This window comes from Leucopleurus acutus, assembly GCF_964270905.1.
Source record: "Leucopleurus acutus genome assembly, chromosome: 5".
NCBI classification, from domain to species: Eukaryota; Metazoa; Chordata; class Mammalia; order Artiodactyla; family Delphinidae; genus Leucopleurus; species Leucopleurus acutus.
The window spans coordinates 126808933-126836688 of record NC_139147.1 but is presented as its reverse complement, the minus strand read 5'-3'; the positions used below and the strand labels follow the sequence as shown (position 1 = coordinate 126836688).

Genomic DNA, 27756 nt, shown 5'->3' with positions numbered 1-27756 from the left:
ACACAACATCTATATACACTTTCTAAGACTGTGCATGTCAGATTAGTCTTTGTCTTGTTTCAAGCAATTCAAAACCCTCAAAGGACTATTAACTACTGAGAAGGAGTTCCTGGCACAGATCAAAACCTACATTTTTGTTCCTTCTAGTAAACAGTAAATTCACATTTCTAATATCTGGTTACAGGGCTGCAGGAGGAAAATCAAACAATTATATGAAGTTATACTGCTACAAATTTAGTCTTCAATGCCATTAACAATCCTTTTAAATGTCCCAGATCAGTTTTCTCTCTGCACTTATTTTTTTTTAAATCAATTCCAAATTTTTTTACCACTCTCCTCATTTCTGTTCATGCTTATCAAAAATTCTAGCACTGACTCCAGGTTAAGAAATCCTGTACTAGATCAAAAGTCCTCACCAGGAGGAAAAGCCTTCTCATCTCAAAGGCTTAGGACCAAAGCCCAGGAAATGATAAGGAATTATATCAACATATATATAGTTTTCTTCAGCAGTTTGGACACAAATCATGAAAAAAAATTTCTGAAGGGTTCTGCTTTATACATGATTAAAGTTAGTGTACAGGGTAAGAAACTGCACAAGCACACTCAATCCAAATTTACTGAGGTGGACAAAAGAAGAAATTCTAAAAAAGTCTCATAGTTCAATATGTCTTTATTCATATAATATTTTCTGTATTTCAATTCTTACTGAAGCTGTAAGTAAGGAATTTTGACCAGAAGCATTAAAATAAGTTAGGTCCTCTCTGTGAAAATAAAGCTAGTAGAAAGTACCATATTCCATATATTCAAATATCTATAAACAATTCATAAACACAAATAAATATGTAAAATAAAGGCTATTTTTCCTTCAAATTACTTTGTAAAGTAAACCCATTATATACATAATCTTTTATAAATATTTCACTATCATAATCACAAATACATCAACAGTCATATCTCTATTTACTTGACATGTCCTAGACCATCTATATAAAATGTGATATACCTGTGGATGATACCTTTGGAAGGTTAGGGGATATCATGAAGACGACTAATAATATCTGAAACACCTAAGTTAAAGCCACAAGCTTGACATCAGCAACAACACAAAAAAAAACAACAGCAATGTGTTTACTGAAGCTAAATACATGAAAAATAGTAGGTATCTTTGGAGGTAACTGAATATAGGCTGTGAAAATTCCTAGAGTCCCTAACTTCAACTTAGGACTTTAGTTCTAAATAACTTATAAGGAGTTAATGCTCTTATCTTAGCACTAATCAGCAGCTTTTATAATCTCTGTATTGAAGAAATTAAATCAAAATATTTACTGTATACCTTCCCTCTAATTATCTAAAAGTAACCAGAGTATGACAATTATGTGTTCTCCCTTTCACAGTGTATACCAAATTGGGTAACAACTACCCAGCCACTGACTCCATTACCTGGCTCACTGTAGTACTGGTAAGTTTCCATCAATGGAATGTAAACAGGGGGACCAAAAGCGTCTAAGAAGTAAGTAGTGCTCCATTCTCTCTCCCCTTCCAGCCACTGAATGCAAACAACATTGAGGCTCTAAGGGAAAGAGGAGCCAGAAAATGGAAGGAGCATGGATCCTTAAGTCACCATATGAAGGAAAGACACCTACCACTAATTCTTATATTACATATATAAGAATGGTTACATATATGAGAAATTAATGTCTATCATGATATGTCACCAATATCTGAGGTTTATTTTTTACAGTATGTATATTACTCTAACTATGTAGATGCTAGAATTGTTGGGGACAGGTTAAAACATCCACAAATTTCAGAGAGTCATTCTAACTAAACAAAAAAATCAAAAACTCACTCTTAATATTAAGCTATCATTTGAGGATTTTCAAATACCTATGAAATGAAAAAAGCAATTTATATCTTCTGCCCTAAAACATTCTGTATATTTTACATATTACTTTTCATTCTAGGAAAATGGGAGATACCAGGACTAAAGCACTTTAAAAAATTAGCTTACAGTTAATCACACATGTTATTAGGTTGTTATTAGGTTAAAGCAAGAGTTAAAGATAGACTCAGGGGGGCTTCCCTGGTGGCGCAGTGGTTGAGAGTCCGCCTGCCGATGCAGGGGACATGGGTTCGCGCCCCGGTCCGGGAAGATCCCACATGCCACGGAGCGGCTGGGTCCGTGAGCCATGGCCGCTAAGCCTGCGCGTCCGGAGCCTGTGCTCCGCAGTGGGAGAGGCCGCAACAGTGAGAGGCCCACGTTAACGCCAAAAAAAAAAAAAAAAAAAAAAAAATTCACCTACACAAATCTTAGGGGAGAACTCCTCTGCATTTGATACCTTGAGATTTGGCATCTAACTCATTTGTAAGTTGGGAACTAGAAGAAATCAATGTCCTATAAAAGTTCATACTTTTCTTTAACATCAGAACAAAGTTTCCTCCCTAAAAGAGAGAGAATGACTAATCACAGACTATCCCGCTAAGATACCTATGTCTTTCCCAATCATAACTTCAATGGACAAAATCAGTTTTACCCACATAGTCACCTGTCAAAAGCAAACAGGAGACCAAACTGTGCTATTAAGAATACTTCATTGATAGGCTGAATCCAATTCCTCATTCACATAAGTTATTATTATCAGTACATTAAGACCAAATGGAGTTTTCTTAGCATTAATCAACAGTTTATAATAGTATATTAACAGATCATTTGATTAGTATGGAGAATTTCCTTTCCCTTCGATGATTAGCAAGTCTATGAAGGGAAGGGTCAGGCAAGTTTAGTTCATATTCTATCTCTTGTACCTAACCCAATGCCTGAAACAAGAGCTCTCAATGAATTTTTGTTGAATGAAGCAACTGTAGTCCAACATTTTTAGTTGAAGTCTGGAGGAACAAAATGCAAATGCCAATGGATTATAGAAATTCACTTAAATGCTAACTCATAACTACTAAAGCAACAAATACCAGATTAATAGCTTGAATGTTCCAAAATTCAACATATAGTCAGTGTCATGCACCTAGAAGTCAAAATGTCCAAACCAAACTATTCCCATACCCATCTACTAACACCTATACTCTTAAAAATTTCCTTTCAGTGAATATCCCCAAGTCAAACAACTAGGAATTACCTTAGATTCTGCCCTCTTTCTCATCCTTCAGAAGCATCCTACAGCCTTAATATTTATAGAATCAGTCACTTCCTCTTCCTTTTCACCCTCACTGACACTATAAATGCAAACTCATTACTTCCCAACTGGATCACTGGAAGAGGAGAGAAAAAAAAAAAAAAGTCTCCTAATTGGTCTTTCTTCCAGCCCTACACACCCCAAATCACTATCTGTACTGCTTCCAGAAAGGTATTTCTAAAAACACTAAGTATGATGTTATTTTCTTTCAAAAATGCCACCAATTTCAAAAAAAAGCCAAAACGTTAAATGTTCAGAATCTAGCTTCTCTCAGCTCTATTTTTACTGGACATCTATGCCCTCTTTGTAGGGGTAGAGATTTCATTTTTGCATGACCTGTTTCTGCTATAAGAAGTGCCCTCTGCTACTGCCTAGCTAACTCCTACTCATCTTTCAAGTCTCAGGTCAAGTTTTAGCTATACAGGCAAACCTTCCACAACCCTGTCCTCTAGACGTGCCCAAGTGAATTTTCAGAGTTTTCAACCCACTCAGTGTATCTGTTTTTTTAAAGTATTCTGTAACACCTGTTTCCCATGAGGGCAAAACTGTGGTTGTTTTTCTGTACATTGAGGAACTATCTAGCACAGCATCTGATTACAGGAGGTGTGTAACAAGTATCTATTAAGCTAGTAAAACTGATTCTTTACAATTCTGATAAGGAGAAAAGACTTAGAAGAGAAAACGGTCATAAATAGTTGTAGGAATCAAAGGTTTCTCGAATGCTGGAGAAATAAAAGCAGCCAGGTTCTTTAACACAAATCTTATCAAAGCCTTCACATTTCACACTTCTCCAAAGGGGAAGGGATACAGTCATTTTCCAAATATATGGACATTATAAGCCCTCCTTTTGGGGGGCATTTCCGAAATGCTATCCATTTTTATCTCAAAAAATAAAATAAACAAGATAGACAAGAAGGTATCCAGCTTCAACAACATTTAATACTTTACAGCCATATTTGTTTCTTTCTGCTTCTTTTTCAGTAACTGCTGTAGTACCCCACATACACCCATCTGATCCCATTCTCCTTCTCCTATCTCCTCAGTAAGTAACCAATAATATAAACTTGATGTTAAATAAACTTAGATATGTGTTTATATAAGCAGTACAATATACTATGTATCATTATGTAGCTTGCTTTGTCCCTTAAAATCCATTTCTGAAATTTATCTATAATGGTACCTAGAGCTCTAGCTCACTCATTTGAAGTGTTTGAATATACCACATTTTATTTATCAATTGTCCTGTTCATAGACATTTTTTACTTCCTTTTTCTCTCTTTGCTATTACAAAGTAGCAATAAAAATTCCTGTATTTGCCTCATTTATAAACATACACAAAAATTTCTCTAAAGGTTACAACTAGGAATTGAATTCCCTTTCTTCAAAGTATCTCAGTTAAAAAAAGAAAGACATAAAAAAGAGAAAAAGGTGTTGCCCACCGTGTAGGCACTCATTAAATATTTGCTAAATGAATGAAAAATGAATAGGTAATTCAACTTTTCTTAATACTGTCAAATTTTTCTCCAAAGGGGTTACACAGATTTGTACTCCCACTTGTTGTTATTCTACCTCCTTATTGACTCTCACTATCTTCCAGACATTTTTATGTCACTCAATATGAAGAGTATGAAACAGAATTTTATTCTATTTCACTCAAAATTGTATTCATTTTTCCTTACTGTTTTCTTACATGGGCTATTGTTTCCTCTAACACGTTCAGAATGCTGATTTTTTTTTTTTTTAGTGTTAATTTTCTCTCTAGGAGTTCTGCTGATCACTCATTAGTTCTAATACCCTAGTTTATGTTGAAATTCCTACATAGACAATTGTATATTCTGCAAATACGGAAAATGTTGTATTTTCCTTTTCAATTGTTATACTCTAGTGCTTTTTCCTGGGAATTCATCTAAATTTCCCTTTTTAAAATGCCGTGATGTGAGGGACTTCCCTGGTGGCGCAGTGGTTAAGAATCCACCTGCCAATGCAGGGGACGGTCTGGGAGGATCCCACATGCCGCGGAGCAACTAAGCCTGTGCGCCACAACTACTGAGCCTGCGCTCTAGAACCCGCAAGCCACAACTATGGAGCCCAAGTGCCACAACTACTGAAGTTCATGTGCCTAGAGCCCATGCTCTACAACAAAGAGAAGCCACTGCAATGAGAAGCCCGCGCACCACAACAAAGAGTAGCCCCCGCTTGCCACAACTAGAGAAACCCCACACGTAGCAACGAAGACCCAATGCAGCCAAAAATAAAAAATTAAAAAGTGCCGTGATGTGAGCTATAAGGTTTTTGTGTGATAACTTTATCTAAGGAACTTCCCTCTTGTTCGTTTATTCATGAAGAGTTATTGTTCATTATGAATATCAGCTATATTTTATCAAATGATTTTTCTAAACATTCTATACAATTTCCCCCCAGGATTATCTGCTATATAACAGTAAAATATTTTCTAACATTAAGCCACCCTTGCATTCCTAAGATAAAACCTCTAAGTCTTAAAAATGTACTAAACTGAAATTGCCAATATTTTGAATTAGTTGACCTTTTCTACCATTTCTTTTTCTATTTAATTTCCATTTCTACTTTTATTATGCCTTTCTTCCTAATTACTTTAGTTTTCCTATTTTTGTTTCTGTAAGTTTGTACTACTTTTGCTAATAGTAATACATTTAAGACTGTATATTTATTCAAGTAGTGCTTTAGCTGGCCTCAATTTTTCACTAACATTACTTTCACTAACATTCACATTTCAACTCTGTTTATTTCCTCTTTACCACATGAATTATTTAAAAGCGCCTTTCCAGACTTGTGAGTATAATGTAGGGTAGAAGGGGAATTTATTTTGTGTTTCAACCTTATTGCATTGTAGTCAGAGAAAAGGGTCAAACATTCTTTAATGAAATATTTCAAGACTTTCTTTCAGTCCTCAATATTTTACAGTTATACTATACAGGCATACCTTAAGACATATTGCAGGTTTGGTTTCAGACCACTGCAATAGAGCAAACATTGCAATACAGAGAGTCACATGAATTTTTGGTTTCCCAGTGCATATAAAAGTTATGTTTACACTATACTATAGTCTCTTAAGTGTGCAATAACATTATGCCTAAAAAAACACTGTACATACCTTAATTAAAAAATAATGCTGTTGGAAAAATGGTGCTGATAGACTTGTTTGTCGAAGGGTTGCCACAAACCTTCAATTTGTAAAAAATGCAGTATCTGTGAAGTGCAGGAAAAAACAAAAAACACAAGGAATGCCTGTACTATTACTAGCTGTGTAATGATTTTCACTTATCTTGTTGACTCCTGAGAACGAACTCTAGATCCGAAGAAATGTGACTGTAAATTTCTACAAAACTACCTCTTCAAAAACTATGTCTCTACTATTCCCTCAGGATTCTTCCCCTGCATATTTTGGAACCCTTTCAATCCACACCAAAGTCACTCAACTGCTCTTTCATATTTACTTTTTTATTTCTCTGGGCTACATTCTAAATGAATTCCTTATGAATGCCAATTCCTCAATTCTCCCTTTGATGGCATCTAATGTAGCTTTTTATCCTCAGTAAAACCAATTTACTAAGTTTATTTCTTATTTGGTATTAGATAGAATTTCTTCTTTCATCTCTCTAGAATCTTAAATATACTTATTTCTTTTATTATTCATCCCTCCTTAGCCAATGATTTTGTGATTATCTCTGCTCATTCTACTCACTCCACTGCACAACTAGATCATATAGTGGGCTTAGAAAGAACTTCCTGGTCTAAGATGATACAGGGGATTTTTACAGACCCAGTCTCCAACCAAGAAAGTAGCCATTTTAATTCAGGACCTGGTTATAAGGACTATGTCTGTCCTCTCCCTTCCTTCAGCCCATGATTTTCTAAAAGTGGGGTTTTAGTATAAGTTATTATCCAAACTAGGACCCTCTTGAGTATTAAAGGAGTCTCTACTAATAACTACATGGATGATAAGCATAAACTAGAGTCTGAAGGGTAACCTGAGATATACAATCCCCCTAAACATAAGCCTTAGCCTATGCAGAAGTTCTCAGCGGCTTTCTTCAGTCTCCTTTACAAGTATGGAGTCACGTGTTAGGCCCTGGCTTCATGTAGTTTAAGCCTAACTCTATTCCTCTACCCTTCATGAAGCACCTTTCATCTTTTTAACACACAAGAGCCAAACTCTTGGCTACAAGTGCCTGCTTCTGCTACCTTAAGCCCAATCCTGATCACCAGGTAGTTTTTCTTCTATATAAACCACAGAAACCTTTAGTTTCTAAATTCATTAATGTCTACCCTCTTTTTAATATTTTATCTTTCATTACTTTATGTTTGAAGTGAAGAGGTAATAAACACTTAAATTAGTGTGCCAGCTTCAATAAAAGACCTGCAACAGAGTTTTTTAAACATGCATTCCTTTTGCTCAGCAACCAGTTTCAGGAATTTATGTTACAAAGGATTCCCACGTGCACATTTCAGAGGGATATATAAGGATATTCAAAGAAGTACTATGTTTAATAGAATAACTACTCTTAAATAGTTACCTTAAATATACTTATATTCTTCTTTAACAATAAAGCAGCCCAAATGAAAACTGGTTAAATAAATCACGGCCCAGCCACATTAGGGAATAGTATATAACTATTTAAAATTATAAGGTTAATTCATGGGAAAAAATGCCTACAACAGAACGCTGAGTAAAAAAAAAAATTACAGAAGTTTGTAGATTAATTTGAATATAGCTAGGAAAGAAAAACATAAAAGAATAATAAAAACTTACAGCAAAGTAGAAAATGCTTAGGGTCAACTTCAATAGAAGAATAGTGAGAAAAAGTTGAAAAAGTGACTTAAAACCAAATTATGCAAGTAGCAGTAGGCTCTGACTACTAATCTTTACCTTTCATAAAACATGAATCCAAAAGAATTTAAGCAGAGAGTAAAGTATGGAAACAGCAACAGGGAAGAGTAATGTGGATGAAGAATATAGAAGATACTGGGCAAAAAAGAAAAAACGTACACTACTCACTAGTGTGTATCAAATACAGATGGCTAGATTTTGTTCATATTAAATATTGAAGATTTTGTTCATATTAAGTAAAAGTTGGAAAAATAAAGTTCTGCATGAAAAATGAAAAGCAAAATACTGAAATGCAATTTTTAAATTTAATTTCCTTCATCTTTCTGCTTGTGTTTCCATGTAAGGGTGGGAGGCAATAAACAGAAATCAGAAATAGTATTTCTGTAGCTTGTTAACAATTTTTCTATTACAGTATAATAAAGAAACTGTCAAGCTTAATGGCTAAACGTCAATATATTTTAAAATTATACTTATGTAATCTAAGGTTGTCCATTGCTCTGGGTAACTGGGAATTCAGTATTTCTTTTACTATTTAGCATCATCCCACCACTCCACCTCCTTCCCTTCCCATACAAATTCCAGGATTCTTGAACACATCAATCTGGTAACATACATAAAAAGCAGTAAACACTAAACTCCCTTAAGGAATTCAAAGGGAAATACAGGTTAAAAAATAGAAGGTATTCTAATGAAAACTTGCCTGCTTTTAGGTCTAAAAATAAATCTGTTTCATCAATTACCTAAATTTCAGACTTAAATTGAAAATGAAGTATCAAAAATGAGCAGATATCAAATTAAAAGATTTAACATATTATCATCAGTAATCAAAAAATGCAAATTAAAATAATCAATTACCATCTTTGCCTATGTTGTCAAATAATTCTTAAATATAAAGTATCCAACTGCTAGCTACACTTCTGGTGAAAGCTAAACTAGTACAATTTTTGGAGAGTAAAAATGGTATTATTACCACACAGTTAAGAAATATTCTATAATGAAATAATTTTACCTCTAGTACTTTAAAATGAAAAAATGATGTGGGGAAGTAAATACAAATGATAAGTTTTAAAATAGTGGAAAAAAATGTAAAGACACACATAATCATGGTTTATCCTTGTAACGAATTAGTAAGAAGCCAATGAATATATGCTCTTCTCAACTATTTAATGGTATTTGTTGAGTCAATGAGGAGAGAGAAAAGAGTAAGAAGGTTATAAAATATCTCTCTCTCTCTCTCTCTCTCTCTCTCTCTCTCTCTCTCTCTCACACACACACACACACACACACACACACACACACACACAAATAACCATAAAATATTAACTGTGGTTATTCCTAATTCACTCTTAGGAATGTTTTTTATACCTTTTCTTCTTTCAAATATTCTTCAATACACGTTACTTATATTAACTCAAATTTTTAAAAAAACACATACTATTAAGGCAATAAAAATTCTTAGGCAGCTCCTGTTACCTGCAAGTTACTTTACTCAGCACAATGTAATCTAAACTTTGTAATCTTAAACTCACTGTTAAAAAAAATGCCTTTCCTGACACCTTTTACAAAACAAGCAAAGAAAAACTTTTAAGTTAATAAAATTCTTGATTACACAATCAACAAGAGTATATAAAATGTCAATATATACACGAATAGGTTCCATGCTATTGACTGTATTACTTTACTAATACGATAAAAACACTTAAAAAAAAAACACTTAAAATTTACCTGCATTGCACTTTTCCCCAGTTTCACCACTTCAAATAATGTGACAGGCTCCCCTTCACCATTCTGTTGAGGATGCCCATTAGCTCTTCCACGGCCTGTTCCTCTAACTCCAGCTTCAATTCTACTCTTCTCTCCTGGAGATTTTCGAGGTTTCTTATTTGTAGACTGAATAAAAAGATGAGGAAAAGTTAAATTAAATGCAGGCATACTTTGCTTTATGCAAGAATGATCTCAAATTATGTTTGATCTTGTGAAAGGGAAGTTAGCACTGTTACAGATAAGAGACATAATCCCAAAGGAAGCTTTACAATGTTTTCATTGATAAAAACAAAGCGCAAACAGCAAAGTACAAGTTAATTTATACAAGGCATGAAAATAAAGTTAAAAGAAAAAGATTTAATATTTTGTACAATAATGCCAATGCTGAACATTTTAACCATGCCCCAACCATGCCCCCTTCTTGACATTTTCTTCTTCCTATCTTCCTCAATATTCTGTTTCCTCAGAAACCTTGTTCAATAAAACATTACTTAGGGCTTCCCTGGTGGCACAGTGGTTGTGAGTCCACCTGCCGATGCAGGGGACATGGGTTCGTGTCCCGGTCCGGGAAGATCCCACATGCCGCAGAGCAGCTGGGCCCATGAGCCATGGCCGCTGAGCCTGCGCGTCCGGAGCCTGTGCTCCGCAACGGGAGAGGCCACAACAGTGAGAGGCCCGTGTACCGCAAAAATTTAAAAAAAATAAAAATAAAACATTACTTGGAAAAAGCTGCATATTCAACTTCTCCCTTGACTTAAGTGCTCAAATATTTCTTATCCAGTCATGCAACAAATATATATTGAACATATTTGGAACCATTCTAGATACTAGAAATACAGCAAACATTTCCGCCTTGACAGTTTACATTCTTCAATTGACAACCCATCCCACACCCCCAATTTTTTTAAAAAAGTCAACACTAGTTATCACCTTATCTGTGTCTCACCTTTAGAGTCAAGATAGAATTGCTTGCAGTCACTGTTATTATTCCCATAAATTTCATTCATATATAAACTCATCAGGGTTGCTGCTTCACCAAGCCCACCAGTAAAAGTAATGTTGCTAAACGCAATAGACATTTTTTGAAACTCTCTCAACAGGCAATGTTATCCCCCTTGTCTTTCAGATATCTTTTCCCTCCCTATACTCCTTACCTGTCAGTTACCTTAGGTCTCTCCAGAGCATCTTCTCAATCTTTATAGTCTCTCTTGAGTGATTTACTTCACTCTCATAATAGCCTGTTTCAGTTATCAATTTACTGTTCCTCATCTCCAAATGTATTCTAGTTTGCCCCACTCTGTAAACATTTCTCTTTTGTCATATGCTGCACAGGTAGGCTTATAACTAGAGGGCCCTGGAGGAACATTACAAAGCATAACATGGAGGGGCTTTTCTCCCTGCTCACAGGACCTGCTCCCTTCATTCTGTATTCCTGTATTCTTCACAGTACTCTTTCACTCCTCTTAATAGTTAACAGCCTGACAACCATTTGTGTGTGTGGATTAATATATAATGAATTTACTGCTTATTTTTAAATAAATTATTTTTAGAACAGTGTTAGATTTACAAAAAAATGTGAAGATAGTACAAGGAATTCCCACATATATCATGTCTAATTACACCTATTATTAACACCTTACTATTTGTATTGTACATTTGTTATAATTAATGAACCAAAATTGATACATTAACAAAAGTCCATACTTAATTCAGATTTTCTTAGTTTTTGTCTAATGACCTCTTCTGTTCTAGGAGCCCATCCAGGGCACCTAGACATACTCACATCATGTCTCCTTAAGCTCCTCTTGGCTCCAAGTTTTTATACTTTCCTGGGTTTTGGTGACCTTGACAATTTTGAAGAATTTTGTACAGGGATTTTGTACTGTACAGATATTTTATACAATGTTCCTCAACTGGGGTTTGTCTGATGTTTTTCTAATGACTAGACTGGGATTATGGGTTTGGAGAGGAAGATGTGAGAGACAAAGTATCATTTTTGTCACCTCATATCAAGTGTATATACTAACAATGTGATTTATCACTCAATGTTGACCTGTTAATCAGTTGGCTGAGGTGGTATTTGTCAGGTTTCTCCACTGTAAAGTTACTTTTCCTCTCCTTTCCAAACTGTACCCTTTGGAAGAAAGTCACTGTGTGCATCCCACATTTAAGGGGTAGGGAGTTATGCTCCACCTCCTTGATCCACCTCCTTCAAGGTGGAGCATTTACGCATACCATTTGAAATTTTTCAGTATGAGAGATTTGTCTATTCTCACTCATTCACCCAATCATTTGTACTAATGCAGACTCATCGACATTTATTTTATATTTTTGGATTATAATTCAATACTATTTTTTTTTAAGATGTTAGGGTAGGAGTTTAGTAATTTATTTATTTATTTTTGCTGTGTTGGGTCTTCGTTTCTGTGCGAGGGCTTTCTCTAGTTGTGGCAAGCAGGGGCCACTCTTCATCGCGTTGTGCCGGCCTCACTATCGCGGCCTCTCTTGTCGCGGAGCACAGGCTCCAGACACGCAGGCTCAGTAGTTGTGGCTCACAGGCCTAGTTGCTCGGTGGCATGTGGGATTCTCCCAGACCAGGGCTCGAACCCGTGTCCCCTGCATTAGCAGGCAGATTCTCAACCACTGCGCCACCAGGGAAGCCCATTCAATACTATTTTATTTTGTTGTTCAACTTGCTTCAGCTTTGGCCATTAAGAGATCTTTCAGTTGGTTCCTGTGTCCATTTGACATATTCCCATCATTCTGTGTGTTTTGCTTTTTATTTTTTTAGCACTTGGTTACTTTCTGGCAGCACATCATTCTCCAGGCTCATACTGTATATTCTCTTTTCCAGTTTTAGAATCAGGGAGTTTAGAATCCAAGGAGCCCTGGTTCCTTTTATTAGAGAATTTTACTAGAGATGAAGATCTGGGCACTAGGTTTGGCTCCTTGATACTAAGTGCCCTTGCTTCTAGGCCCTTAAGCAGACAAAACAAAGAAATGTATGTTCCATATATATACACATAACTATAGATGTTTCTGTATGCAATGATCTGTTACCTATATTAAGCTAAACATAAGTTGGAACTGGTATCTCCAACTCTAATCCATTACCACATGGATGCTTCTTCCCCTTGCTCATCGACAAACTCCCACTCCAACAATGAGAAATCTGGCTCTCCTCAGTATTCACGTAGAGCAGTATTTTAAGCCCTATCCCATGGGAAACAACTTTATGAACTAGACTGCAGTTCTTATATACACTGTGTACAATTTCTCTGACTTTAGTCTTACAGACTCATTTCCAAAGTTACCTAAGTCAGCAACTCTCTCCCCACTCCCTTCACTGCAAAAGAGATTACATTGTTACACTCTACATTCCATCCTGGTATTCCCCCTACCTTATAAATGATTTTTTTTAAACATCTGTATTAATAAAATTCACTCTTTTTCTGAAAAGTTTGGTGGGCTTTGACAAACGTATACTGTCATGTACGCACAACTATGGTATCACAGAGAAAAGTTTCACTACCTTAAAAAATACTTGTGCTTCACATCCATTCAACCCTCCCACTTCGCCTTGGCAAACACCAAATTTTTTTTAATCACCACTAGTTTTGTCTTTTACAGAGAGTCATGTAATTGGAATCGCACAGCATATAGCGTTTTCATACTGGTATCTTTCATTTTAACAAAATGCATTTAAGATGGACCCGTGTCTTTTAGTGGTTGAATAGCTCATTTCTTTTCATCTTTAAACAATATTTCATTGTATGGATGTACCATGTTTTGTCATTCATTTACCTAACGATGGACATCTTGGCCACCATTTTTGGCAGTTAGGAATAAAGCTGCATAGGCATTCACATGCAGGGTTTTGTGTGGACAAAACTTCTAAATCAGTTGTGTAAACACCTAGGATAACTGGATCATATGGTAAAACTATGTTTAGCTTTGTACAAACCTGCCAAACTGTCTTCCAAAGTGGCAACACCATTTTGCATTCTGACCAGCAGTGAATGAGAGCTTCTGCTGCTTTGCATTCTTGCCAGGAAATTGGTACTGTCAGGCTTTTAGATTTCAGCTACTCTAACAGGCATATGGTGATATCTCCTTGTTGTATTAATTTGCAATTCCTGAGCGATAAATGATTAAAGACTTTTCAATAAATAATAATTCTTCACAGTAAATTTTTCTGTTTGAATTACTGGTGAGAATTTGTCTCCTGATTAAAATCTCCATACTTGCATTATCCAATATCATGGCCTCTAGCCTCACATAGCTAACTGAGCACTTGAAATATGGCTACTCAAAACTTAGATGAGCAATGTTTTGACTATCCACAAGGTTGTGAAGATTTAGTATGAAAAACAGCATATAAAATATCTCATTCTGGGCTTCCCTGGTGGCGCAGTGGTTGACAGTCCGCCTGCTGATGCAGGGGACACGGGTTCGTGCCCCAGTCCGGGAACATCCCACATGCCGCGGAGTGGTTGGGCCCATGAGCCATGGCCGCTAAGCCTGCGCGTCCAGAGCCTGTGCTCCGCAACGGGAGAGGCCACAACAGTGAGAGGCCCGCGTACCGCAAAAAAAAAAAAAATCTCATTCATATATTGATTACATGATGAAATTATATTTTAGGTATACTAGGTTAAATAAATTAATTATTAAAGTTAATTTCACCCACTTCTTATAATCTACTAGAAAATATTAAATTACAGATGTAGCTCAAGTCACATTTGTTAGACAATGCCATTCTATTCTAATACTATAACCACAGTAATCCTTATATTACAAATTTACTCCAACACTTATTTTCTTCTTTCTTTGATCTCTAATCTCCAATGACTCTCATAACCATCAAGTTAAAGTTCAAAGTCCTCAGCACAGCAAGTAATGCTATCAATTATTACCTGTTCGGTCATCTACCACACCAGATCCCTATTTATAGGCTACTATCTTCCCATACTGACCAATTTAAAATTGCTTGAAAATATCATTATTTCATGCATTCATCCTGTTTAGCTGATAGATCCTGGCTCCTCCTAACAAGTCTTGTTTCTGTGCTCACTCTTTGGAAAAATAGGTGTCTTCCCTATGGCAGGTATGTGCATGAGCACTTGTGTGTGCATATGAAGAGGGGAGGGGGGAATGTTATTTTTCTTTATTGAGTAACACATTCCCATGGCTAAAAATTCAAAAGGTAATTAAAGTTACACAATGAAAACTTGCCCACTCTTACTCTCAAGCCTTAGGAAAGAAGATTGGTTCTTTCAACCAAAATTATTCATTCCTATGTGTCATTCCAGAGACATTTAAACATATTTTAAAAATACACATGACAGAAGTTAAAGAAGACGTAGATAAAGAGAAACCCATCCCATGTTCATAGGTTGGAAGACTTAATATCATTAAGATGTTAATACTACCTAAAGTGATCTTTCTACAGATTCATTGCAGTCTCTATCAAAATGCATATGACCATTTCTGCAGAAACAGAAAAATCCATTCTGTAATTCATAGGGAATCTCAAAGGACTCCAAGTAGCCAAAATAATCTTGAAAAAAGAACAACATTGAAGGACTCACACTTCCTGATTCCAAATCTTACTACAAAGCTAGAGTAATCAAAACAGTGTGGTACTGGCATAAAGATACACAGACCAATGAAACAGAACAGACAGCCCAGAAATAAACCCTCACATGTATGATTAAATAATTTTTGACAAGGGTACCAAGACCATTCAATGGGGAAAGAGTAAAAATGAAACCCACAGAATGAGAGAAAATATCTGTAAATCATATATCTGATAAGATATTAATATCCAGAATACAAAGAGAACTAAAACACAACAACAAAACAACCTGATTCAAAAATGGTCAAAGAGGACTTCCCTGGTGGTGCAGTGGTTAAGAATCCACCTGCCAACGCAGGGGACATGGGTTCGATCCCAGGCCCGGGAAGATCCTACATGCCATGGGGCAACTAAGCCTGTGTGCCACATCTACTGAGACCATGCACCACAACTACTGAATCTCATGCACCCTAGAGCTCACGCGCTGCAACTACTGAAGCCCGCGTGCCTAGAGCCCATACTCTGCAACAAGAGAAACCACCGCAATGAGAAGCCCACACACCACAACAGAGAGTAGCCCCCACTCACCGGAACTAGAGAAAGCCCGCACACAGCAACGAAGACCCAACACAGCCAAAAATAAACTTTTTTTTAAAAATGGGCAAAGGACTTGAATAGACATTTCTACCAAGAAGATATGCAAATGGCCAATAAGCATGTGAAAAGATGCTAAACATCTAATAATTAGCAGAAATGCAAATCAAAACTACGAGATGCCATCTCACACTTATTAGGATGGCTACTATCAAAAAAAAGAGTAAAGTCTAGGCAAGGTTGTGGAGAAACTGGAACTCTTATGCACTGTTGATAGGAATGTAAATGGTACAGCTGTTGTATAAAACAGTATGGCAGTTCCTCAAAAATTAAAAATAGAATTAATCATATGACCACCAATAACACATCTAGGTATGTACCCAAAAGAATTGAAAGCAGGATCTCAAAGATATCTGTACACCCTTATTCACAGCAACACCGTTCACAATAGCTAAAACTTGGTAGTAACCCAAGTGTCCATCGGTGGATGAATGGATAAGCAAATGTGGAATATAGATACAATGGAATATCATTTAGCCTTAAAAAGGAAGGAAATTCTAGGATCTCAAGAACATTATGCTAGGTGAAATAAGGTAGTCACAAAAAAGACAAACACTGTAAGATTCCACTTACATAAAGTACTTAGTCAAAATCATAAGGGACAGAAACTAGAATGGTGATTGCCAGGGGCTGTGGGGAGTGGAGAATGAGTAGTTACTGTTTACTGCGTGTACAGTTTCAGTTTTAAAAGATGAAGAAAGTTATGGAGATGGGTGGTGGTGAGGACTGCATATGAATATATTTAATGCCATTGAACTGTACACTTAAAAACGTAACTTGGTAAATCACACGTGTATTTCACCGAATTAAAAAAATTTTTTGAAAAAAAATGCACATATATTTCCATGTATATATTATATTTTAAGTTATGTATGCACAGTTAAGCACCATTCTATTTTCACTATCAACATATTTTATACTTAATCTATAGCGAAGACCTACAGAATGTCTCGACTTTTCCGAAAGCTGCAGTGTTCCATTACATAAATATACATTAACTTATTTAGCCATTAACCTATTGATAAACATTTATTTTGTTTTGGATCATTTACTATTACAAATAATGCTGCAACAAGTAAGCTTGTGCACATGTAGGAATGTTTGCATGTGTCATAGACACATACATCATTACACATATTTAGTACATATATAGCAAGAACTAAACTCCATGAATAAAGAGAAAATAAACCATAATTCTCAATCCTGGGAGCCTATTAGCACTGGTTATAAAGGGTGAATAAGAAGGTAAGAAAATCCACTTGATCTTATCTAGGGTCTAACTGTATTTTATCCCATTATCCAAGAATGATTTTTCCTATTACAGACCTATACAGTAATATACAGTAAAGATGCTGAAAGATAAACCAAAAAGCTGATGTTCAGAAAAACTGTGCCCAATAAAAAGAGTAAGGAAGAGGAAAGGTCACAGCATAACAGAATATATGCAATCTTTAGCTTACACCCAAGGGACACAATTTTTCAGTCCTGATAATAATAATTCTCTCAGAAAACAGGTATACTTATTCCATTAAATAAAATAACACATTTGTATAGAGATTGGGGGCAGTGCTGTAAGGGGGATTTGAAAACTAAGAACTGTGACAGTTATTTCAAAGGGTAAAAATACATACATTACTCTTTAGTTACTTGTGACTTTCCAGGCTCCCTTCACTACACTTTTTGTGCTACAAAGGTCAGGACACCTGTAGATGTAGTCTCCTTCCTGGACAAAGGAACCATGGTGCTCTCAAATGAAAGAAAAGGGTGATGTTCTGTATCAAACTTGCTTGTTGGACCAGTTTTGAGTTTGTACCACCTTAAGAACTGAGTCATAGTGAACAGTGTGAAATACTAACTCATTTGTGGTTTTGATTTGCATTTCTGTAACAATTAGCAATGTTGAACATCTTTTCATGTGCCTGTTGGCCATCTGTATGTCTTCTTTGGAAAAATATCCATTCAAGTCTTCTGTCCATTTTTTTGATTGAGCTGTTTGTTTTTACAATATTGCGTTGTATGAGCTGTTTGTATATTTTGGGTATTAACCCCCTGTTGGTCACATCATTCGCAAATATTTTCTCCTGTTCCTAGGTTGTCTTTTCATTTTGTTGATGGTTTCCTTCCCCGTGCAAAAGCTTTTAAGTTTGATTAGGCCCCATTTGTTTATCTTTCCTTTTATTTCTTTTGCCTTGGGGGACTGATCTAAGAAAACACTGTTACAATTTATGTCTGAGAATGTCTTGCCTGTGTTCTCTTCTAGGAGATTTATGGTGTCATGTCTTATATTTAGGTCTTTAAAACAGTTTTTAGTTTATTCTTGCACACAGTGTAAGAGTGTTCTAATTTCAGTGATTTACATAGTTGTCCAGCTTTCCCAACACCACTTGTTGAAGAGGTGGTGTTTATCTTTTTTCCGTTGTATATTCTTGCCTCCTTTGTCATAGATTCCTTGACCATAAGCATGTGGATTTATTTTTGGGTTCTCTATTCTGTTCCATTGATCTATAATGCCAGTTTTTGTGCCAATACCACACTGTTTTGGTTACTGTAGCTTTGTAGTATAGTCTGAAGTCTGAAAGGGTTATGCCTCCAGTTTGTTCTTTTTCCTCAGGACTGCTCTGGCGATTCTGGGCCTTTTGTGGTTCCATATAAATTTCAGGACTATTTGTTCTAGTTCTATGAAAATGTTATGGGCATTCTGATATGGATTACATTAAATCTGTAGATTGCTTTGGGTAGTATGGACATTTTAACAGTATTAATTCTTCCAATCTAAAAGCATGGATACCTTTCAATTTCTTTGAATCATCTTCAATTTCTTTCATCAATGTCTTATTGTTTTCAGCATATAGGTCTTTCAACTCCTTGGTTAAGTTTACTCCTAGGTATTTTTTGACACAATTTTAAATGGGATTGTTTTTTTACTTTCTCTTTCTGACATTTCATTCTTAGTGTAAGGAAATGCAACACAATACCTCACACTGGTCAAAATGGCTATCATCAAGAAGTCTAGAAATAATAAATGCTGGAGAGGATCTAGAGAAAAGAGAACGCTCCTACACTGTTGATGGGAATGTAAATCAGTACAGCCACCATGGAAAACAGTATGGAGGTTCCTTAAGAAAATTAAAAATACAGCTACCATATGATCCAGCAATCCCACTCCTGGGTATATATCCAGAAAAAATGAAAACTCCAATTCGAAAAGATACATGCACCCCAATGTTCACAGCAGGACTATTTACAATAGCCAAGACATGCAAACAACACAAGTATCCATCAACAGTCAGACTGGCTTAAGAAGACATAATATACATATACAATGGAATATTACTTAGCCATACAAAGAATGAAATACTGAAATTTGCAGCAACATGGATGGACCCAAAGAATGTTAAATTTAGTGAAATAAGTCAGACAAAGACAAATATTATATGATATCACTTCTATGTGGAATCTAAAAAATAATACAAATGCATCAATATACAAAACAGAAACAGACACACAGACATAGAAAACAAACATGGTTACCAAAGGGGAAAGGGAGGGGGGAAGGGATAAATTAGGAGTATGGAATTAACAGATACAAACTACTAAAACAGATAAACAACAAGGATTTACTGCACAGCACAAGGAACTATATTTAATATCTTATAATAACCTATAATGGAAAATAATCTGAAATATATAATCTGAATCTCTTTGCTGTACACCTGAAACTAACACAATAGTGTAGATCAACTATGCTCCAATTTAAATAAATTAATAGCAAAAAAAAACAACACACAGAAAAACTGAGCCTTTGTCTTAATTGGTAGGTTACTAATGCCTTAGTAACCTGGCCAGTAACCCAGTTCCTCTGGAGCTAGAGTTCTGTCCATTATCAGTTTGTCTCAGGGACAACTAGCTCTAGCCCAGATGTAGCTCAGCACAGATCTTTGCATGCTCACTCATCCTAGAGATATAGTCTCCCTGGTAGAACATGATCAGCTTACTCCATCTACCCCAACTACTACCTGCCTAGGAAATCTTTCCTCCACTAACAGAAAGCGGATCTCTTCCCTAATATGTGCCTCAACTTAGGAAGACAATAATACAGACTCCTATAAAGTGAGGCCTAAAGAAAGGAACTTGGGAAATGTAAAAGGGACTGATGTACAAGACATTGTGAAATAAAAATTCATGAGATTCGGAATCTCATTACATATAGGAGAGAGGAGAAGGGACCTGGGATGAGGAAATTAAATAGTGACTCACATTTTAATTCTAGATTCCTGGAAAAATTATGGTATCTTTTAGCAAAATTAAGGAAGTCAGAACTAAACTCTAGTTAAATGAAAAATTTTCAAAATAAAACAACAAGCTAATTGACAGAGAAGAGGAGATACAAGTCCAACTGATAAATATATTTCCAAAAGGGATCATAAAAGTATGTAGGTTTAAGCCACAAAAATTATTTTAAGAAGAGATTTCTATTTCTTAGAAAAATAAAAATAGAAAAAGTGGTATGGAAAATGACCAACAGACAATTCGGAAACACAAATGACCAATATTTCAGAACATACTGATGAAATGTTACAGTACTTAAAAATTAGAAAATATTTAACAATCAGTGTACTCAATTCAACTTACTATAAAACAGGTAATGCCATATATTTTGCTGCGTAAAAGGCAACCCAATAATACACATCAAAAACTTTCAAAACGTATGGCACATCTTTTGAGTAATCAATTCTACTTTTAAGAATTTAGGATAAAAAGTATCTATGGCTCTAGAGCAAAATTTATTTTTGAGATATAAGTTTATGTCAGCATGGTTTAAATCAGTGAAGAATTTTTAACATAAATGTTCAACAATGGAGACTACTTAAATAAATAATTTCACACAGAATACTATGTAGCCATTAAAATTATGTAAAATATATAAATGATATTATGAAAATCATGATTATAAATGAAAGTACCAAGTAATTTAGAATATCCAATTTTTATAAATTCACCTGTTAACCTCTCCTTCTGATACTCATTGCTAATATTTTGTTGTGTATGCTATGCTCCATCTTCTATGTGTATGAATACACAGACATAAAAGTAAAAATTGTATCTCTTTTTATTTACCCTTCTTACTCAGCCTACGTAAATATGAAAGTTAAATAATGCTAAGAATATAAGTGCTGGTTCTCACTTAAATAGAATAAAGAGAACAAAACCCTTAATAAAACATTGAACTAGAGACTAAAGATGGGTTAGCTTACAGATGTGCTGATTTGCATGGCAACTAAATGCAACATGAAATCCTAGACTGGATTCTAAACCAAGGGAAAAAAATATTTTTTCTTTTGCTTAGGGCATTATTAGGACATCAGGCAAAATCTGAATGAAGTATATGTACATAAGGTCAGTATTATATCAATATTATTTTCCTGATTTTCAAACATGTACTGTTGTTGTGTAGAATATCTTTGATTTTATGAAAATGCATACTAAAGCATTAAGAGTAAAGTGGCTTCGTGTCTGCAACTTTCAAAAATAATAATTGGTATCAAATATAAATTTTTATATATAAATATATATTTACATTTATGTGTCTGTGTATACATAGACAGAAAAAAATATGATAAAGCAAATGTAGTAACATACTAACATTTGGACAATCTGCATGAAGAATCTGCATAGGAATTCTTTGCAGAATTCTTGGAATTCTTCTGTGTATGAAATTATTTCAAAATAAAAGAATTTTAAACACTTGAGGGTAAAAAGAGTGATGATTTAACAAAATTAAACACCATTCATTCATTCAATAAACGCTTACTGAAAGTCAAACACTACTATACAGCAGTAAACAAACCAGATAAAAATCCCTGCCTTCATGCAGCTTACCTTCTAGTAGGGGGAGACAGACAAAAAGCAAATAAGTAAAGGTATACTACGTTAGATGGCAATAAGTACTATAGAGAAAGGGGAAAACACACACACACACGGACGAACGGGACAGTAAGTCCCTTTGGGTAGGAGGGAAGATACGCAATTCTAGATAGCATCCATAGGGAAGCCCCAGTGAGAAGATGACACAGGGCCCTGAGACAAGGAGCACACCTCATAAGTTTCAGCAAAGTCACATTATGGTGACTGAATCCAGTGTTGTAGTAAAAAATGACTGATGCAATTTGCAAATCAATTAGACAGGATGTGTTGATAGTCTAGATATAGGCTGAGAAAGAAAGACTCAAAGATGACTACAAGATTTATAGCTGAGCAGCCAGAAGCACGAAGCTGCCATTATGGAAAAGGGGTGAGCAGGGGATAGGAAGCTTGAAAGTTTGGGTATTTTTAACATCCTGGGCCCATTAAATATCTAAATGAAGATTCTTAATGGGCACTGAATATGAGTCTGGAGTCCAGGGGTAAAGTCCAAGCTGGAGACAAAATCTGGGTGACATAAGCTTAGAGATGGTGTTTAAAGTCATGAGATTGGACATCACCAAGGGAGTACTGTGTAGACAGAGAAATAATGTCCATTATTTGCTAATACAATCACAGGGGTAGAATAAACATGATTCTATATAGTGTTTGTTTAGAGATCAATAATCATTTGGATAGAGAGCCACAATAACAACAAATATGAATTAGGACATCTGCAAAATAAGAGTGGTTTAATAAGAAACAAACCTCTCTGAAGTAACAGTATACTGAAAAGAAATACCAAAGATGAGATGTCTCCTAAGAATTTAGAAATAGAGAAAATAATACTGTGCAAAACAGAGGTCCTTATATTATTTGTTTTCATTTGACTGAGTAAATTAATAAAACCAGAGATCCATGAAGTCCTCTTAACAAGTATGAACAGTATTAAAATAGCTAAACAAAGAGTGTATCAGTCAAAACTTAGAATTGTTCAAAATGGAGCCAGTCAATAGAAAATGTCCAAGCAATCTTCAGAACAGGTACTGTGGAATAACTCAAATATGATCATTCTGACAATTATACCTCTCAATTTTAATTAACAGCTTGGCATTTTGGCATTCTTGAGGAAAAGAGTTTGGGAGGTAGGTTATGAATTGAAATCCTAGCTTTGCTACTTATGCAATGTTGTGACCTTATGCAAAATACCACTTTCTATTTTTGTTTTCTACTTTGTAAACTGCACATAAGACCTATTTCCTAGTATTGGTGTGAAGATTAAATGACATAAAAAGCTTCAGCTCAGTACGAACCCCAGAGCAGAAACTCAGGAAGTTCTGTTGTTTCCAAGATCAAGAAATAGGTCTGAATCAGGTGGAAGTATAGCTAGCCATGTGAACTAATGAGTGTGAAAATATGGACTAAAGTCTAATACAAGTCTCTAGAATGCTACTATCCTATGCAGGCTGACATTTTTTCAATTGTATAAACATGGGATGAACATGTACTATTTACCTGCTAGATTATGTAGTAGCAATTTCACTAAAAATAAAATCTAATTTCTAACCAGAAAAGAGCTAAGCGTTTGGATACACAGACTCCTTTTCATCAGGAAAGCAAAATATTACAAAGATACAGCTGTAGACAAGTCAAAATTAAATAGGTTATAAAAAATAATACAATAGCCTGCTGAAGGGGTGATAAATTCTCTTTAAGGGAAAAAAAAAGGTTTTCTTCAAGAAGACAGCACTTAATCTGAATCTTCAAGTAAAGAATTTTAATTGGAGGGGAACAAATTCAAGTAAGCAATCATGTAGGCAGTTTATTCTACAACCTTCAAGCAACTTTAGTCTTATTTCCAATTTGGTACCTATAAACTATGAATCCTAGAGAAAGCAATGCAACTCACCTATAGTCTTAGAAAAATCACATACTAGCAAGGGGAACTAAAATAGTCTTCAGCTTCTAAGTACAAGACTTTTTCACTTTTCCCAAAATGTTTTTTAAGGAACACTGTACCACCAAATACTTCTAAAAATTAAGAAGGATTATAAAGAGTAACTATAATATATGTCTTTTCCTCCACTATTTTTCTCCCTTTAAATAAAGGTGGAGGATAAAAGCAAGTGTAGAGAAAACTGTAGAAGTCATCCTTCTATCCGTTTTGTTGTTGTTGTTAGATTGTCCTGGAAAAGTAAAAGTTACGGAGTTTCACCGAAGCTAATTAAAGACTGTGGCAAACAGATAAATACTGATAGAACAGCAATAACATAAAAAAAAAATTTAAGTCACTACAAAGGACATACATATATAAGAACTGGTTAAATAACATAACCATCAATTGCAATAAGTAGATCATGATTCAAACTACAAACTGTATTTTTTAAAAGATAATATTTATGAAATGATTATAAACTTTAAATGTGTTAATCAGTGATGTTACTAAAATACTGTTATCTTGCATTATGATAATGATATTGGAGTGATGTTTAAAAAAGAGAGAAAGCAAGCCCTTATCTTTTAGAGATATATTCTGAAATATTTAAAGATGGAATTATGTCTAGAATGACCTTCAAAATAACATGGGAAAGAAAGACTGGCCATGACTTGGTAACTGCTAGGTAAGAGTTATATGGAGGGTTTATTATACTATCATGCCTCCTAGAGAAGGAGGCTAAAATTTTTCATAATAAATTTTATAAAATAAAATTTTAAAACTATGAATAGCAAATCCCACCATAAAGGTGAGTGTAACATAGTACAAGCCTTAACCCAATGACACATTGATACTACTGTCTCTGACAGTTTATACCACCTTCAATTAAATGACGACTTGTGTATTCAGATTACATAAAGATATATCTCAAAGTAAGGATACCTAGAGCTTTTCTAGATTTCTCAATCATGTATAAATGAGAATATATTCTGACACTGGACCCAAATACTACCAAAATGCATACTTAGGCGCTCACAGGAAATCTGAGTTGCATCTAAAAATAAAAGGCAAAGAAATCATAACTAACTACACCTCATTCCATGTTGATCATCTTCTCAATGCCTTCACATGGACCACCATTTATTTACAAGAGAAGCATGGAAAGCAGAAATCCTTTTTCTAACCACTACTAAGCCAATTTATGAAGCAAAGTTTCCAAGAATTTCTGATGTGTCAGTAAGATTTGAAAAAGTGTTAACAATACTAGAATTAACAACTCATATCAAGCCCCTTTACTTGGTAACCGTTAAAGGAACAAAGAAGACAAGTATATACATACTGGAGGCCGGCCAGGTCGACCCCTTTTTCTTTTTCCTTTGACCTCTGTTTCTTCAAGTTCACTGCCAGCATCAGAATGGGCAGTAGTTTCATTAGTTGAATCCCTAGAAAATATGATATATTACTTTAGTGAACAAATTAATAATATATACATATTTATAATGCAGCTCTGTTCCACTGGTTTCCTTACCTCCTGCTATATGTACACATATGGCTGATTAGAAGTGGTTTATACTTCCACTTTCAGAAAAAATCTTTAGCAAACTGAAAATGTTACCCTCCCTGCTAATATCACATAACACTGAATAAAATGATTCCCCAAATAGAGAAATAGACAAGGAAATGACTGTGGAAATGGCAGCTGCTATACAACATATAAATGCAAAATAACAATTGCAAAAGACTAATTCTTCAATATAAAAAAGACAAAAGCTTGGGAGAAATTTTATTCATTTTACAAAATAATAAAAGTGTGCTGGTCAATGTTTAACAACTGGCTCTTCAAAAAATATATGCATAAATTATTAGAAATGTTAACAATATAAAGGATGCATAGCATGCAACTTACAAAGAATAATAAAATGCACAATATTCTTTATTGTAAATTCTATCCAGCTAATTGATTCATATAAAATTATTTTGATAATTTTGCCAAACTCTTGTATCCCTAGCTAACCTATGGTTGCAACTGATGAACAAATAGGGTTTTGACATGAAAGACAGTTGATATCTTTGTTCACTTTAATGAATAGAATGCAAATGAAATGACAAAGACATTTGTGGGAACTTCACTAATTGGTCAATGTTGGGAGCAACATTTTTACTGAACGGAATACATAATAGTTCTCGAACACTAGAAGGATACGTCCTCAATTTTTTGTGGTATCATAATGTAATGACTATAGACTTGATACACCTTTAAGTTTAATCTGTTATTAACAATTTCTCCATCACTTTATTGAGTCCACAAACAACAAAACAATAAACTGAGCCCTGATGTGTAGTGTTTGCTGATTTTCATAATGTGAATGCTCCCCCCACAGCCAAATTCAAACTACCAAAGTGACATCACCAAATACAGAGTTGAGAAGTAATTAACAGTAGCAGTACACTACTAAAAAGTATTTCCACCATACATACAATAATAGGTGTAAATAAAAACCTCAAGAACACAGAAAACAGTAGGATGTAAAATAATTAGGAAATGATGAGTTTTGAGTATTTATTACTTTTGTTTTTAACATGATTTAATTAATTTTAAGTTTGCATAATTTAACTTTTTATAATGGCTATGTTATACTGAATGAGGTCACAAAATTCCTGGAAATTTAATATTCAGCTCTCCAGGCCAGTACAGGCTGGCCCCAGCATGGCACTAAAAAGGTATAGATAGTATTAACAAAAACATCCTCACTGAGTTCTACATTACTAACTGTATAAAGGATCTGCATAAAACTGCAAACAGCAGGAAGGGTACAAAGCAAATAGAAGGAAGGGTAAGCTCAACTCACAACTTACTGAAACTGCACCACTGAAGGCTCTTAGTTCCATTCCCTCCTTGTGTTGATTCCTCAAAGCTCATTTCATTACTGTTTGCTCTTCTCCCTTTAAACTACCCTCTCTTGGAGAGCTCATCCACTCGATGTGTAACTTTTATGCAAATGACTTCAGTATATTATCACAGACCTAACTATCTGTAATTCAAGATTTTCAACTGCACGTGTAACATGCTTCTTTGCATGCCACCTCAAATTCACCAAATAACACATATAAAATTAACTCCACTTCTGACTATTTCTAGCTCTCTGTTCATGGTAATACCACTGGTTACCTGATTTAGTAAGTTAATGCCCAAGTGTGCTTTGTTATATAAATTTGTTATTGTCTTACTCAAATTCCTATAATCACATCAGTCTTCCTTTTGTGCCGTCAGTTAAAGTCCTCCTGAGTTGTCCTCTGTATACTAACTCAGTCTCTCATTCTTTTCATGATTATTACCATAATCACAACTTCCTGAATTAATCACAACTTATCTCCCTGCTTCTACTATTCCCCTTGTCCAAGCCACTCTACACACTACGGTCACTAATATTCTCATATCATGTTCCTTCTCTGCTTGCAAATCTTCAAAGGTAATCTGGTATTTAAAACTATAAGTAATATTGATCTAGTCCAAGGGTCAGCAAACATTTTCTTAAAGGGCTATATAATAAATATTTTAGGCTTAGGGGTCTTAATGTCTCTGTATCTACTACTCAACTCTGGGACCATAGCATGAATGCAGCCATAGATAATACGTAAATGAATGGATGTTGCTGTGGTCCAATAATATGTATAAAAACAGGCTTCTGAGGGCTTCCCTGGTGGCACAGTGGTTGAGAGTCCGCCTGCCGATGCAGGGGACATGGGTTCGTGCCCCTGTCCGGGAAGAGCCCACAGCTGGGCCCGTGAGCCATGGCCACTGAGCCTCCGCGCCCGGAGCCTGTGCTCCTCAACGGGAGAGGCCACAACAGTGAGAGGCCCGCGTACC

General features: G+C 35.2%; 1 protein-coding gene across 2 annotated transcripts in view; it reads right to left on the bottom strand.

Annotated features, from left to right (window-relative positions):
* Window positions 1–27756, bottom strand: part of STAG1 (STAG1 cohesin complex component) — a gene marked incomplete at its 3' end in the record, with an annotated part of 425107 nt that overhangs the window by 268707 nt on the left and 128644 nt on the right. For both annotated transcript variants that reach the window (XM_082840023.1, XM_082840022.1), the window contains exons 3-4: window positions 25228–25330; window positions 9784–9948 (exon numbers count right to left, since the gene is read on the bottom strand). In XM_082840023.1, the coding sequence (XP_082696149.1) occupies window positions 9784–9948; window positions 25228–25330 (268 nt within the window). The remainder of the gene's footprint in view (window positions 1–9783; window positions 9949–25227; window positions 25331–27756) is intronic.